Consider the following 17,326-nt stretch of genomic DNA (forward strand, 5'->3'; position numbering starts at 1 on the left):
GGGGTACACTTACTTTCAAAGTTGCTTCTTCACCAAAGTTGGTGCAGGTAGTGCTGTTATCTCTAGATAGGTGTTTCTGGGTTTAGCTCTTCATCAGTAGAGAGCAAAAGTAGTATTGAGCTGAGAAAAGTCATCAGGGGTTGCTGAAATGGTGCCCAAGTCTTCACAGGTCACAGTACCACTCCACAGGCACACAGGTGCATCCAAAGAGAGCTCGTCAGCTTGTTGGCTCAAGGGAGCCTTTCAAACACAAGGGGGAAGGGAACACACTGCCCCTCACCTCAGCACAGTTCTCCCCATTGAATCCTGGTAAATGCAGTATGTTTACTTTCAAAGTTGCAGTAGTTCTTCACCAAAGGTGGTGCAGGTAGTGCTGTTATCTCTAGACACATGTTTCTGGGTTTAGCCCTTCATCAGTAGAGAGCAAAAGTAGTATTGAGCAGAGAAAAGTCATCAGGGGTTGCTGAGGTGAGAGGCAGTGTGCTCCCTTCCCCCTTGTGGAGTGCCTTAGTGTGAAGTAAAGTGTCAGAGTGGAGTGTCGAAGTGTGGAGTGGTGTAGAGTGGAGTAAAAAGGAATATAGTGTCATTGAGTGGAGCGGCGCAGAGTGGCAAAGAGTGGCGTGGAGCGGCATAGAGTGGAGTAGCCTGGAGTGAAGTGTCGTGGAGAAGAGTGGCGTAGAATGGCATGGCGTGACATAGAGAGGAGTAGAGTAGAATGGTGTAGAGTGTCAGAGTGGAGTGTCATGGAGCAGAGCTTCGCGGAGTGTCACCGAGTGGAGTGTTGTAGAGTCTAAGTTTTTTTTGGAGTGGAACAAAGTGGCCCAGAGTGAAGTGGAATAACATGGTGTAGCGTGTCAGAGTGGAGTGGCACGAAGAGGCGAAGAGTGGAGTGGCGTAGAGTGTCATAGAGTGGAGTAGTGAGTCACAGACAGGAGTGATGTAAAGGGGAGGGGCTTAGAGTGGAGGAGTGTTGAGTGGAATAACAGAGCGGAGCACAGTACAAAAGATTGCGGAGCGTAGAGTGGAGTAAAGTTTTATCAGAATGGAGTAGCATGGAGTGGTATGGATTGGAGTATAGTGGCGCAGAGTGGATTTTCGTTTAGTGGAGTGGAGTAGAGAGGCTTAGAGTGGAGTAGAATGTCATAGAAAGGAGTAAGGTAGAGTTGAGGGGCGTAGAGTGGCATAGCATAGAGTGGAGTAAAGGGGAGTGGAGGGCTGTATTGTGGAGTGCCGTACAGTGGAGTAAATGTCAGAGTGGTGTAGTGTGAAGTGGTGTAGAGTGGATTAAAATGGTGTAGAGTGAAGAGATATAGAGTGGAGTGGCCTAGAAAAGAGTGGCATAGAGTTGCGTGGTGTGGAGTAGAGTGGAATGGAGTGGAGTGTTGTGGATTGGAGTGAAGAGTCGAAGAGTAGAGTGGCCTAAAGTGGAGTAGAGTGGCCTAAAGTGAAGTTGCATAGTGTGGAATAGAGTGGCGTACAGTGAAGTGGCATAGAGTGGTGTAGAGTGTCTGAGTGGTGTAGATTGGAATGGAGTAGGGTAGATTGGAGTGGCATGGAGTAGAGTGAAGTGGCATAGATTTGAGTGACAGAGAGGAGTAGAGTGACACAGAGTAGAGTGTCATTGAGAGGAGTAGGTTGTAAGAGTGGAGTGGCATAGATTGGAGTGGTGTGATGTGGAGTGTCGTGTTGTAGAGTGGAGGGGCGTAGAATGGAGTAGAGTAGAGTGAAGTGTCTTTGAGTGGAATGTCAGAGTGGAGTAGAGTGCCATAGAGAGGAGTGCCGTGGAGGGGCGTAGAGTTGTATAGCACAGAGTGGAGTTTTGCATAAAGGATGGTGTAGCATAGAGTGGACTAAAGTATCAGAGTGGAGTGGCGAAGAATAGAATGGAGTATAGTGGCATTGAGTGGAATGTCATGGAATGTTGCAGAGTGGAGTGGCATAGAGTGGTGTGCTCTAGAGTGGAGTGGCACAGACTGGAGTGGTGCAGAGTCGAGTGGCATGGAGTAGCGTAGAGTGAAGTAGTGTGGCATGGAGTACAGGGTTGTAGAGTGGAGTGTCGTAGAGTGGAGTATGCATTGTTTGGTAGCACACTGCCATTACAGACAACACATTTTCAACTAAAATGACCATTACATTTGCATAGACATACAGTTTTACTGACAAAACTATACAGTGCACAAACGATAATGTGTGGAAATGGCATCATCAAAATTTGTTTTGATCATATTAAAATATTTGTTTCCACCGCACTTCAGAATTACCAAAAATGTGCTTCATTTGTGGTTACCTAATTCTGATATATTCTGGAATATTTGCACTGTTCATTTACAGACATTTACATTTTGTTGTGTGTTAGAAATAATAGCGCCCTACAGCCTCTCCTCTCACATGGGTACCCAGCAGAATTGCCACATAAATCCTTCCACTTTTAAGTCAGAGAAAGAAAGTAAACAACAAGCTCCATCTGAAGACAGAGCCTTACATTTGAGCTCTGTCTTTGAATACACAGCAAATGTGACAAAATAAGATAAAAAATGTAAAGGCCTGTTTACAGAAAGCAAGCATTCGTGGACGAATACAGTAAACCGGCTGTGCTCCATGGGAGGGACGAACTCAAGCTGGACAGCCTAAAACAATTAAAGCCAGCAAATAGAAAGCAAGCAATAGGAGTTATAAAACACAAAGTACCATTTACCTGGTAGAAAACAGTCTTCTCTGCCATCAACTTGAGAACCCCAGGAGCGATGGGAGGAATGGTCACCATCTGCAGCTTCCCAAGGAATGGATTGTACCCCGATGTCTTGTATCGCTTCATCCGGTCATCGATGACTAGTGCCAGCGACTGCGAGTGGTTGACCACCTCAAGCAGAGTCGAGATCGCAACATTCTGGATGTAGCAGTCTTTCACACAGCAGCATATGGTCATCAGGGACTTGAACCACAAGGGAAAGCTGGTGTCATTGCCTGCTCCAAAAACAGAAAGAAACACAGATGAAAATGTATGTGACATACAACAACTTTAAGTAAATCCTACATACTACAGGAGTCGCCTGCCATTTGCTGTTTTGCACACCATGATCAATAATCTTTCACTATGCAAATATATTTTTATAAAAGTCCTTTTCGTCTACATATCTGTAAAACTATAAAGTTATAGAATTAAATAATGCTTCCAGTGCTAGAAACCTCCATAGTCTTAAGAGCCAATGCACTGTTACCACCATCGGTACATACAGTCGCCATCAACTATCCACTGTCTCTACCACCTGACTCGCTACTGACTCCCAGTTAACATCAATGGAAACATGCAAGGGACTGGGCACGCTGCTGTGCATTAGGAAAAGACAAGAGGAAATCCTGCACTCACAAATATGCTTGTTCTGCCTCAAACTGTGCCCATCAAAATGAATGTGTTAAAATAACTGCTGATCAGATACACGATGGTCTAGATTGCCGCCCAGAGCCATCACCAGTGCCAGAGAGTAATTTAAGCATTTGTTCTAGAACCTTGGTGTTTTTACAGAATTATTGTTCCACAGTTATGTGCTTTAGTCTTTAGAGATGACATCAGAAGTGAATGTGCAACAGAATACATACATCATTGTAACAATTCTCAGGGCTACAGATTGCCGTGAACAAGATTGCCTTGCTACAAAGTCACTGCATAAGAAATATGCCTACCAGAATATCTTTGTCCACATCCTTAGTGGTAACAGATGAAGGAGCATTTGGCTGCCTTCTTAGTCTGACAAAGCATGCCTGTGTTCAAGTGGGAGTGATGTGTGCGTTAATAAAAGAGTTTCAATGGCTCTCATCCTGGCACAAGGACAGAAGCCTGCCCTGGGAAGGGTGGGAGGTACATTTGAAGAAGGAAATCAGACAGAAAGGGAGCAGCACCTGAAGAGAAAGCGGCAAGGAACTACTATTAAGGAAAAAGGTGAGGAACAGTGAAGCTGTGATTGTGCCGAGAGGAAACGAGAGAGGACAAGGCAAAGAGACACGATGAGGAATGAGCAGGGGCTTCAGTTATCATTAAGACAAATGTGCATAATTGAGGACATCACAACAAATGAAAATTAAAAACGACATTAACTGACGGCAAGTAGTTAGAAAAGAAATCAGATCTACACATGTTCAGTTCGGCTCCGCTCTTGATCAATAACGCACAGATTTAAGCAGCAAATAATAGCCAGCCTTCCTTGGGCTTTCAAGCTTCTTGTAAAGCAATGACGTCACATGCACAATTGCATCACTAGGGACAGAGACGCACAATGTCCATTCCCAGGAACCGTGGATGAATCCCAGGATCCATCCAGGCTGACCTTGACTAGAACCGTAAGGAAGGCCTGGCCTACCCAGAATTATAAGAGGACGACAGTCTTTTCATTACTAATTCCATCATGAGCTAATTACAAGGTACATTTCATGCCAGTCTACATTTAACATTGAAAATGCCGTACAATCGAAAAGAAAGCCTGGTTGCAGTTGTATTCATTCACACTCAGTAACTTTCATTATGGGAGTAAATCTTCCCACACACTTTTAGGTTTCAAACAGTTTTTTGATACTGGTCAAGATAACAACATAAGATGGGCATACCCACCCAAATCAACTGTTTTGCAAGTAGTAAAGTAGTCTTTTAGGAGTAGTCAAATTCATTTGACTCCAACCTTAACTTCCCCCTCCTCACCTCCCACCTGAGAATCCACTTTAGTTAATTAAAGAGCAGTGTCAACCCTATGTCCACTAGCACATCGCGACTGTTTGGATGATCTGAAGTTCCTGTTGTGTTCTTGGGCATGTAAGTGATTTCATCAAGCTGAGTACTGACACTCACTGGTCACCGAAGATCTTCTCCGTACCTTTGATATTGTGCAAGGCCTTCTCTATTCCCGGCAGCCATGAGTCTTTGATATCAGTTTATCCCAATTGGTGGGTTCGCTTTACCCCATTTGTCTAACTTTACCCCATTAGTCTAACAGTTTTTTTTGCAACCAAAAGTAGCATTGAAACCAGTGTTCTGGTTCTTTTTCTTGCCCACCAGGGCACCTCGGGCATCCACCACAGCAGAACTCCGAGAGTCAATGCTGGGACACAGACTCCTGTGATTTAAAAAAAAAACGTTGCTCAGCACCTCTCTCCAGACTTTCCCCGACAGGCTGCAGTGCCACAGAACATGGATCAACGTGCCACTTTCCTCCCCATCCTCTCCAGCACGTTGCAGACCTCCATCTGTCAAAGGTATGTAGCTCTGCAGGGGTATAATGCTACTGCAGCAGTATTTTCAGGCTAGTTTCCACATGATAGATGCTTATCTGGTGGAGTTGGGGAGAATATCAGTGAAGTTCTTAATCGATCGCTCAATTCCTAGAGCCATATCCTGAGTGTTCCGGAAGTTCCACTTGGACCCTCAGTACCAGGTACGGATTAAAGACGAAGGTCACAGGTATTAAATATTCCATTGAGGGAGAATGGTTAATTTCCTATGATTCATCTGGCCCAAAGTGTTCCTCTGAGTCTGCTGATTTAAAGATTTTTTGTAATGAGATCAGTTGGCTCATTGCTCCTCCCTTTGTCATATGGTCTACGGCCCAGTGTTGCATCCAAGTGTAGAAAAATCTTTCACCCTCCAACGCCCATAAACCTTTGATTTGGTTGAGGGTTCTTTTGACCCCTTCGCTTCCTGCACCTCCGCAATAAGCGTTTGTGGGCTCACCGCCCGCTGCACATGGGCGCCTGCCTGCCCTGGCTTCAATTGTTGCTCTTCATGGGTCTCACTTACCATGAACAGGTAGCCATATTATTAAGTGCCTTGACCACTGCACAACCACTGCACATGGAGGTTCATGCCATCATAGGCACTCCCCGCAGTAGTCCTGTCCAAGCCTCATCACTTAAGGAATCCTCTGCATGCCAAGATGGGGCTCTGATGCCACTGCATGAGTGCCAATATCAGACACAGAACCGTAGGCGAAAAAGAACATACATCATTCAGCCACCATATTGGCCACACCCTCCCGCACACTGTTTTTACGTATTTCGAAACATCATTCGGTATTTTAATAAAATGCAATTACTTAATCTACACTACAGACATGGTGAAATTCCCATATGTATTCCCTTTGCCACTGTGTTTAGATTAAACAACTGCAGCACATATTCCACCAACATGGGGCAACCGCTATAGCTTATTCTGGCCTTACCCTAGCCATAGGTCTAAACCAGAACCTAACCCTTAAAACTAATCCTGACCTTAACTGCACTATTTTACACTTTCGTTAAGTCTGTTTTTCTATTAGTTATCAGCGAGGTGTACTTTTGATAAAACAAAGGGTCATAACAAAATAAGAGTTCCAAATACTGATACATTTGTTATCCCTAGAGGACTGTTAGCCCTATGAAAGTTAACAACAGAAGGAAAGCTACATATCTGATCTGTTGTTTGGCATCCCGCCACACCTTATAAAGAAAGCTACATACTACATCTGTGTTTACCAAATCAACATATACTTACAGCAGTTGTGAAAGGCTTACTGGGTATTGTAGACTTCAGTGTACTCACAGCATTAACATATAAGCAGAAAACATTAACATGTCTACAACGAACTGTTCATGCACCGCTTCTGTAACTTACATTTTGAATACTGTTTCTGATGAAACATTACGCGAAGCTTTGATTTGTCTCTAATGTAATGTCCGAATAAGATCAGAGAAATTACTAAAGCAAAAGACGTATTAATATGTGTACATTTGAAAATTCATTATATCCCACCTCCCTCTCAAATAGGCCACCTGTCCGTCCCTTAAGTAGTTCACCCCACCATAGACAGAATGACATAGTTTCTGCTTGCAAGAGTAGACGGACATGTTAGGCATCGTTTTTATTTTATGTGTGGATTAGAGACATCCAGAGTCTAGGATTCAGAAGGAGAAGGACGGGAAGGCTTCCAGCCTGAATGGAGACCTTATCAAGGGGAACTTAATAAATTAAGAAATACTGACAATGATGAACTTAGAACTTGGAGATTAAAATCGTTATAAGAATTCTTTTTGAGGAAGTACAAGTGCTAACTTTAGAGGATAAAAAAAGAATAGCAAAATCAAGAGACTATAAAAGTCCTGAAGAAGTGCAGTGGAGCCCGAAATACGTGTTGGCTTTTGACTGCTTAAGAAAAAATAAATAACAACAAAAAGAAATGAACTAAGAAGATATGATTTTTATTGATGTCTTGTGTGTATATCTCAGTGATGGTTTTTGAGATATATATATGTGTGTGTGAAGCTTCATACGGATATTACTATAATCCGATTTAACAGTGATAAAGTTACCACTGTAACCCTGAGATCCCTACAGATGTCAGTGGTGAGTGTTGATTCTCTAAATCGTCCTCTTGGGTTAATTTGGTTTGTTGCCAGCCTCTGCAAAATTGCTTGACCAATGGCCCCAAACCACATGCTGGCTACTTTTGGGTGGAAAGATTTCCTAGTATTTATTACCCAACAATTGCTCAGGAAGTAAACCAGGGCCAATCGAAGCAGTCTCAGCTCTAAGAGGAGACGCAACACAGAGTCTCCTGAGCTCTCCAAAGTCTGCTCTCAGACTAGCATCCATTTCAACCATCACTGTGGAAAGCATTGTCTGTAAATCCCTTGCACAAGAACGAGTTACTGTACATGCCACTGCAGACAAACTCCGGAGACTCAAGCAGCACTTTCGAGGCCTGTGGGCACAGAGGGTCCGGTTGACAGTTGCAGCCTTACCTGAAGGACAAAGAACAATACTCAAGACAACAGGGGTGATATGATGCATAGGAAAAATCCGATTACAGGAATGCACCAAGAGAAAGCTACTGCTGGTTTTATTTATTCAGCCCTCTCTCCGGCACTGCAAGGTAGGCAGGGGGAGGCCTTTTTAGGTCTCGCCTGCGTAGGCTGCGCGCATGCGCAGTCTCGCTGGCGAGATTTAGTGTTAACAGGGTATTTTCTGTAAGGGGCTTTAAGCCCCGCCCCTCTGTTCCATTGGCCGGCGTCACCGTTTATGCTAAACGGTGGCCAGCAATTGGAACAGAGGTGCCGATGACGTTTTTGCTTGGCTTTTCGAGCCGTCCCATTTGGACGGACTCGCTTGCTTTGCGTTGGTCGTAAAAGGTTTCATATCTTTATGGGGCCAAACACATGGCCCCATAAAGACAAGAAACCTTTTGGCTGCCGAGGCCGTCCAAGTGGGACGGCAGTAAAAGCTAAACGAAAACATCATGGGAGCGCTATTATTAGCTGAAGATTCATGGTTGTGCTGTTATCGGCGTATCCGTTTTCGCGGTGCTGCGCTCTACCACGCTGGTTTGGGGCCATCAAAGCTTTCTATCAAAACCGATTAAATAGGAGGAGCCTAGCGCGCAACCAAGATGGCCGCGTAGGCTTACGGCTCTCGAGGGCCTCCGCAACCTCCCACGTCTATCCTGACTTAATCCTGGTTTATTTGACGGGCTTTTGCAGATGAACTTGCGCTGAGGTGTCACCCGTTTTCCAAATTCAGATCGGACGCCGGGACCCGGAATGGTTGGACTCCGAAGTTTGCGGCCTGCTCTTGCCCTGGTCCCGATCTCGAGCTGGTGAAGTGCCCGGGTACGAAGTGAACAACAGCGGCTGGCTGGGCTTGCCCTGCCACGGACCCTGCACTTTCACTTTCGTTTTCAAGCTTGCTCTCTGATATCGGCCGAGAGACTCTGGTGTTTCAGAGGGGCGCGGAGACGGCGAAGTGTCTCGCCTGACTCTCGGATTCTACATGGGCTGACTGTCGGCGACGGCTGTGTTCAATTGAATTAGCTACCTGGTCCCCTTTTTTCCTGGTGCAGGCGGGTGCCGGCCTGGGTGGCCTCCGGACGATGGCGGCGAGACTAGACGGAGACAAGTCGAAACCCAAGTCAACCCGGAGGGGTGCCTATACCCAGGTCAATAACATGGATCGATATGCGCAGGCAAAGGGATCCCCTGGTGGCTCGCATAAATCGCCTGAGAGGTCTAAGGAAGTCTCCGGCCCATCGTCGGAATTGACCCTGCTGGACGTCATGGGCGCCATTGAGGAGATGAAGACCGCTGTGGGTCAGCAGTTTGATACCCTGGCTCATAAACTGGACGCGGTCCTGATCGATGTGAATTTGGTCAGGGCAGACCTGTCCAAAACTAACGAGCGGGTCGACTCCTTGAGTCAAGCGGCGTCGAGTGGACGTGGCCGCCCTGCAGACGGAGGTCCGTAGGTTGCGGCTAGCCAGTGATCTGACGGACCGTCGACTTGAGGACTCTGAAAGCAGGGCTAGACGGAACAATGTTCGTATCATTGGAGTGCCGGAAAGATCGGAGGAATCTGCAGCGGATCTCTTTGTTGAGGACCTGGTGACCAATCGTCTCGCGCCTAAGGGACTGAGCAAGTTCTTTGCGGTGGAGCGGGCCCACAGGATTCCGGGTGGTGCGCCCAAGGTGGGTGCTCCCCCGCGGCCTATAATCGCCCGACTCTTTAACTTTCGGGATAGGGATGCTATCCTTCAGGCGTCGAGGGTTGCCGGGCCGCTGAAGTTTGAGAACTCCAATGTCAGCTTTTACCCGGACTTCACGCAAGCGGTCCAGAAACAACGGCTGGGATTTTTGGGTGTCAAACGGCGCTTGAGGGACATGGAGCTGAAATATGCGATGTTATTCCCGGCGAGACTGCGGGTGGAGCTCCAGGGTCGTTCCCACTTTTTCGACCGGCCGGAGGCGGTTGGAGACTGGTTGGATGCCCTGCCTCGGGGACAGGATCGAGACAGTCGGATGGCGGAGAGCGGACGGGATTTGGTGGAGCAGGATTAGAACTTGGTTCCTGGCGATGGACTGAACTGGTGACGTTTTGTACCTTGGCTCAACTGGACCCTAGATTGGCACAATATGCCCTCCAAATGCCCGGGGGTTGTGGGGAGCTTATTGGGGCCCTTTCCTCCTTCTGGGGTTCTTTTTGTGGTATGTGTTAGGGCGACAGGCACACTGCGAGTTGGGGGGGCTGTTTGGGCTCAAGCAGGGGTGCAGGGAGGGGGGAGTTGTGGTTTGGGGATTGTGGGGGAGGGGGGTTGTTGGGGATTGTTTGTTTGTTTCGCAAGGCAATGTGAAGTTCTCTGCTGACTTATCCGGGTTGTGCTTTCCGGGATGTGGGTATCATGCACGGGAGTGGGATGGGGGGTAGGGGATTGAGAATCCTTTCGTGGAATGTGAATGGTCTCGGGGACAGAATCAAGCACGGGGTGGTGTTGCAGTTCTTGAAGCGGATTTCGCCCGACATTGTTTTCCTGCAGGAGACACATTTGATTGGGAACTCCTTCCATGCCCTAAATAGGAGGGGCTATCGCCTTGCCGCTCACTCTGGTTTCACTTCTGGCTCTAGGGGAGTGGGCATTTTGGTTAGGACCTCTCTCCCATTGGAAGTTGATGAGGTGCTTCACGATGATAGGGGGCGCTATGTGGCACTGGTGGGGAGGTGGGAGGGTAGGACTATCTCGCTCGTCGCTGTGTATGTGCCTCCGGGGTTACAGACGGCTACATTTGCTGATTTGGGGCGTTTGGTCCTGGGACTCCCTGGGGGGGTTTTGGTGTTGGGGGGTGACTTTAATGCCGTTGTTTCCGGATTGGAGGACCGTCACCCCCCCAGGGATCTCCCTAGGGCTCAGGCCTGGTTGGGTGGCTTTTTGGACACTTTGGGACTTGTAGATTGCTGGAGATTGATGCACCCGGGCCAGGCGCAATATACGTTTCACTCGGGGGCCCATGGGAGTCTCTCGAGACTTGATTACATGCTTATGCCAGCGATCCAGGCTGGGATGATTGGGGAGGTGCGTCATTTAGCCCGAGGTATTTCTGATCACTCCCCTATATGGTTGCAACTGAAGGTTGTCCCTGGGGCAGAGGGGAGAGTGGCGCCCATTAGCCCCTGGTATCTACGTAACCCTAAGATCCGCGCGGAGCTGGTCAAGTCCACTGATCACTACTTCAATGATAATGTGGGGTTGGTGCCGTCGGCCGTCTCCCTATGGGAGGCTTATAAAGTGGTGATCAGGGGGCAGGCCCTGTCCCTTATCTCCCATGCTAAGAGATGCGAGAGAGCAGAGGTGGTTCGCCTGGAAACTGAAATAGCTGAAATGGAGGAGGACTTGGAGCGGGGAGTTACTGATGAGAAAGTGCATGTTCTCAGCCTCAAACAATCAGATTATAGAGCGCTAGTCACGGAAGCCGCTAAAGGGATGAGTAGAGAGCAGCAAGGACGACTGTATGATGTGGGGGATAAGGCCGGAAAGTTGATTGCTTGGTTGGATAAGAAGGAGAGAGCGAGCAGGGTGGTGCCCGTTGTGGAGAGAATGGATGGAGTGCGTGTGACTGACCCGGTGGAGATCGTTGACTGCTTCGCGGCTCATTTCCGTGGGGTATACTCCCCGGTTTCGGTGCGTTCGGAGGAGGATTCTCATCTGTTGCTTAGAGACATTGCATTGCCAACCCTATCGGAGGCTGATGCACTATTGATGGAGGCGAAGTTGTCGTCAGATGAGATCGCTCTGGCCACTCGCTCGATCGCATCGGGTAAAGCGGTGGGTCCTAATGGTCTTCCCATCGAACTATATAAGTTGCGTCCCGATAAGATAGCGCCGCATCTTCGGGACATGTTTTGCGCGGCACGTGCGGCGGGCTTCCTCCCCCCTGACCAACGCCTCGCCAACATAGTTGTGATACACAAAGAGGGGAAGCCGCGAGATCGCTGCGCCTCCTATAGGCCCATTTCGCTACTGAACGCAGAACCCAAAATTCTGGCCAAGGTATTGGCTAATCGACTGGCTCGGGTCGTGGGCGACTTGATTCATCAGGATCAGTCCGGTGTCATACCTCATCGGAATACCGCTCTAAATTTGAGGCGGCTGCACGGCGTGCTGGCTAGAGCGGAATTTATACGTGAGCCGGCCATCTTGGCATCTTTAGATGCTACTATGGCGTTCGACACTTTGGAGTGGCCATATATTTGGGCCGTGGTGGCGAAATTTGGGTTCGGCCCTGAATTTATTGGTTGGGTAAAACTACTATATGCTGACCCTCTGGCTCAGGTGGTGGTGAATGGTAGGGTGTCGGCTCCCTTCGCACTGGGGAGAGGTACGCGGCAGGGATGTCCGTTATCACCCCTTCTCTTTGCACTTTCTTTGGAGCCTCTCGCCGCCTGGTTGCGTTGGGAGCCGTCGTTGCGAGGCATTAGATGGACACCGGAGTTTGAAGACCGTGTCTCCCTTTACGCGGATGACATCCTTCTGTATCTCACCTCTCCCCGACAGTCGCTGATTGTATTGGTGGACGTACTGAATTCCTTTGGTCGCAACTCCGGCCTGGTCATCAACTGGGCCAAGTCGTGTGTTTACGTCCTCTCGGGTGAGGCCCCCCTCCTGCCACGGGATTGCCCTATCCAGATTGCTACCCTGGGGTTCAAATATTTGGGAATCTTTATCTCACTGGATCCCGCGGTCCGCTACGAGCGAAACCTTCTCCCTCCCCTCCAGCGATTGAAGGCCGACGTCGCGAGGTGGCGACGACTTCAGCTCTCGCCACTCGGACGGGCGGCATTGTTTAAAATGATGTCACTACCTCGCTTCTTGTACGCTTTGCAAAATACTCTAGATGTCGTGCCAGCCCGTTATTTCCGGGAGGTGGAGGGTCTTCAGCGCCAACTGTTTTGGGACGGGCGGCCGCGGATTGCTCTCGCCAAGTTGACGCTCCCTTGGTACGATGGGGGGGTCGCCCTCCCCGATATTAAACGATACTATTGGGCGTCTCAGTTGGCGGCGGTGAACCACGGGATATACGGTCCTGCCTTGAATCCGGCCTTCGAGATGGATAAATTTCTGCTCCTGGGTGGGGACAATAATAGGGCGCTGTATTCGGTGACTCCGGGCACGCGGTTGACAGGACCCACGCAGGTTGCGGTACGTGTGTGGCACGCGGCGAATGCTGCGATGGGGTGGAGGGATCGCTTGACTCGGGCGACGCCGTTGTATGCCTCTGAGCGGTTGGGCTGTTTGTGGAGATCGAAAGGCTTTGAGAAATGGGATATGATTGGTATATGTAAGGTGGGTGATCTTTGGGCGAAGGGGTCTTTCAAAACGTTTGAAATGCTTAAAACTGAATATAAATTAAACGATAGAGAGTACTTCCGGTATGCTCAAGTCTACCATGCGCTGTGTTCGGTTTTTCCAGACGTTGCTGCTATCCCCGAGTACTCCCCACTGGAGGATAGAGTGTTAGATGGCTACGTGCCTGACAGCACTATTTCTCTGATTTATAGGAAACTCATTAATGATCGCGCGAACTTGCTGCTCCGTCTGCGGGACGCATGGACAGGCGATGGCTTGGAATTGGACGATGAGGACTGGGTATCGGCGGTGGCCTCCCCGAAAGAGGTGGCGATCCCGGCCCGCTTACGATTTGTACAGCTGAAGATCCTTCATAGAGTGTATGTCACGGGGCCCGGCTTGCTGCGTATGGGTTACTCGATGGATGGACAGTGTAAGCGTGGATGTGGCCTGTCGGGTACCTTTCTCCATATATTATGGGAATGTTCGGAGATTGTGCGATTTTGGAACGGTATCCACACCATAATGGAGGAGGTCACACACGTTGCTCTGTTGCCAGAGGCTAGGAGGTGCTTGTTGAATGTCTGGGAACCGAATGATTGTAATGCGGCTCAGGCGCAGTGGGTGACCTTGGGGTACATGGTGGCTAAGCGTAACATTGCACAGCTGTGGGGCTCCCCGAGGCCGCCCACGATCGAGGTATGGAAGGAGAATATGGACTGGTGTATGTTTCGGGAAAAGACGGTGTATGTGGCGAGAGGCAAGCCAGGGAAATGGGCTAAGGTATGGGGTCCATGGAATTTATATCGAGGACGTATCTGCACCCCGCCTCTGCCATTAGAGATCGATATTGCTTTGTCCCCCTAGCCGCGCATTCCGCGGGATGGTGTGAGGTGTCTTCCATGCTTTGCTCTCCCGTTGCCCCCCTCTACCGCTTCCAGACAAGACCTGCTTTGGACACTGTACGTTGATCCCCGTCCTGGGAAGGGCACGCTGCTATTTCAGATTCTCATTGCCTTGAGTGTGTTTTATATTTAATAAAAAATGAAACTGTTTATTCCGAATGCTCCTGGCCTATGGCCACGGCCTGTTACATGTGCTCACGAACTGCCGGGAGCTTTGCCTCTGGATCATTTGAATGTGTGGCGTTGCACTGCGGGCCCTCGGGCTCTATAGCGGCCGGCCCTGGTGGTTGTAGGCCCTTGTCTGAATTTTATTGTGTACCAACGGTTTCTAATAAAAATTTTAACAAAAAAAAAAAACGATTAAATAAAAAAATAATTAGGAATAAATATTGTTTCAGTACGTCATCTGCTTGATATTCTTACGTTGTTGCAGTTTAGTGGAGTTTCATGTGATAACCTGGCCTGTTCCCACAATGGTTCACGGTTTCGTCTTTTACATACGTCTTTGTCTGTTAGTTTAGTCCTTCTTTTGATTGCTAGTGCTGAACAATCTTTTTTCCTTCCCAATCGCGCTCGGCTGTCTGAGGTTGCACGCATGTCGGAAATGACGTCACACCGGTGGGTGTGTTCGAGGTGCTCACAGAGGCGGGGTCGCTGTGACCAAAGTTTGGCCGAGGGCTAGCGGTGGAGTGTGGTAGCTGGGGGGATCCCGGGGCAAGGGGCCACGGGAGGCCCCACCATGGGGAAGGAACAGGAGCTTCTGGAGGCCGCACGCACTGGCAACCTGCCGGCCGTGGAGAAGCTGCTGTCTGGAAAGAGGCTGTCCGCTGGCTTTGGTGGAACTGGAGAGCGAGGAGGGGAGTGCAGCGGCGCTGGGGGTTCTAGCCATCCCTGTCCAGCCTTCTCAGGTAAGAAACAGGACACCGTCATGGACCACACCCAATCAGCCAACCTCTGCCCAGCGAAGACCCAACCAAGTCTTCATATCCCCTTCACCAGCATCAGCCCACCTTGAACGCAGGTGGACATCTAGCCTACTTGGGTACGGCACAAATGCGCCTATCAACGCCCCAACCTACCACCGATGTTTAGAAGTCCCATGCCTACCTAGCATGTGTAAGAGTCACTTAACTAGACCATACCCTCGATCCCAGTACGCAGGAACTGTGTCACCTTCTAGCTTGCCCAGATAATTAAGTTGTTCAGTCCCTCCCTTATGGAGGCGACCAATCTCCGGCTGGCCATCCAGCTCAGGTGATATTACAGGCCTACTGTTGTAATCCAAGCAACGGCCCGGTTAATCTCTGTCCAGCGCACTACAATGGGACTTATCTCTTAATGGCACCCAACGGCAACCTTTCATCATCCCACGGCAGAAGGAGTTCTAAACGCCCTCTGTTCAACTTGCTTGGGTAAGAGGTCATAGAGCATTTTAGCACCCACAGCGAGCGGGTGGGCACTAGTCACCTATTGCGGAGGCAGAGGACTGTAGGACTTTTCTGTCCCCTTACCTAATTAGTACTGTTAGTTAACCAAAGCTCTCTATCAGGTCGCCACACTGTCCATTTGCCTTGCTTAGTAGAGGCAAAACCTATTGGACGATACAACAGTTATTTTATTTTTTATCCTATAATGTGTTCCTTATGTTTATTTCATAGTCTTAGTTATTTATTTCATTGTCCCTAAATCCTGCTATGTGGCTAATTATTCAAATTAGTTATTCGGTGGATGTTTTGGACCCTTCTCATACATTTGGTCTGAATTAGTTACTACGAAAGAAGCTAATTATTGCACTCTATTGCAAAAGAACACGTGCGTACTAGTTGTTCTTAAAATGGTTAGGGGTTGGTGTTTAGTAGGGAGAAACAGCAACAAAGCTCCCCTAGGTATTGCTGAAATATCAAAATGCCATTCAATCCACAATAACACATTTCCAATATCAACCTGAGCCCAAAGTAAACCAGTACCATGCGTACCCCACTTATAGTAAAATGTTATTAAATTCATTTACAAATCTTTTTTATATGTATTTAAATATTAAAAAATATGTATTTGCTAGACACAGCCAAACACAACCACAGAAGAATTGAAAACAAATATGTTAATCAGTCTTTAAAAACAGTCACGTCTCCCATCATGCATCACTGTGCAATTTATGAACCACTTCATGTAAAAGTGTACAGTGCAGGTAGATTGTGATAGTGTAGATTTCAGGTATAGGAGAATGTGATTGGTTTTAAGGACTGGTCTAGCAATAATATTAGAGGGCTCTATTTATTCCCTGGTAGAGACTACTACTACTACATCACTACTACATCAGACTCCTTTCTGTAACACAGGGAACTGCTGACACTACGAGACAGTGTGGATGCTGGAAGGTGACCTCAGACACATCCATTCTGCTGGATATGGTGTCTTCTGTGGGGCTGCTCTTCAGGTGGTCAATACCTTCTGAACCTGGTATTAACAAGCAACATGGACTTAATATACTAATAATTCCTGCAATGTGTTCATTGACTTGTTATGTTTTTCAGTTGATGAGTGTTTACATACACATTTTATATTATATGTATAGTTTTGTATGGGGCATATATTTGCATAACCCATTCTTTTCTTTACAGTATTAACTATACTGCTGTCATAGGTATATATATTGGTCTCTGGGTGTTCTCATTGTAATTATAGGTAACAAAATGTGCTTATTTGTCACATTGCTCGACAGTTAAGGGGTCTTGACGAGCACTGACCTTTCGTTTCACTGTTGGAAGAATCTGTCACCACTTAAGTGCCTTTATAAAGATTGTGTAAGCTACATTTCTTAGGAGGAGAATTTAAAAGTGCTTCTTTCAACAGGTTAACATCCACAAATTGCTTGCAAAAATTCTCGACCTGCTATATTCATTAATAATTGACACTTCTTTCATATATTAATGTAATCCATAATTCTAGAAGCGGAATCAATTATTTAAAAGACCAACACATATTGTTTTTGTTACCAACAGGAGTAGTCTGGAATTAATTATAAATATTACATTTGTAAAAAGTGGTATTTTGATGGAATCCATGGTTACTGTGTAGTTACAAATTCACATTAAGCTCCGGTTTCAGCTAGCACCAAGACACCCTTGGGTATTCGCGCTGTATAAATTGCATTAACATGCCAAAACTGAGTTGTTTTGGGGTGGGGAGGTGAGGCAGGCCTTGCATATGCCCCTCCACACATCAGACCCACATTTCCCTTTTTTGCATACTTCTGTGTGGCACATATTCTGCATAAGGCTTATAGGAGTGTGC

General features: G+C 47.7%; 1 protein-coding gene across 3 annotated transcripts in view; it reads right to left on the bottom strand.

The window, feature by feature from the left end:
- Positions 1 to 17,326, bottom strand: part of DOP1B (DOP1 leucine zipper like protein B) — a 687,459-nt gene that overhangs the window by 322,685 nt on the left and 347,448 nt on the right. For all 3 annotated transcript variants that reach the window (XM_085621292.1, XM_085621294.1, XM_085621293.1), the window contains one exon: positions 2,696 to 2,964. In XM_085621292.1, the coding sequence (XP_085477418.1) occupies positions 2,696 to 2,964 (269 nt within the window). The remainder of the gene's footprint in view (positions 1 to 2,695; positions 2,965 to 17,326) is intronic.

Source organism: Triturus cristatus, chromosome 8 (genome assembly GCF_964204655.1).
Source record: "Triturus cristatus chromosome 8, aTriCri1.1, whole genome shotgun sequence".
Classification (NCBI taxonomy): domain Eukaryota; kingdom Metazoa; phylum Chordata; class Amphibia; order Caudata; family Salamandridae; genus Triturus; species Triturus cristatus.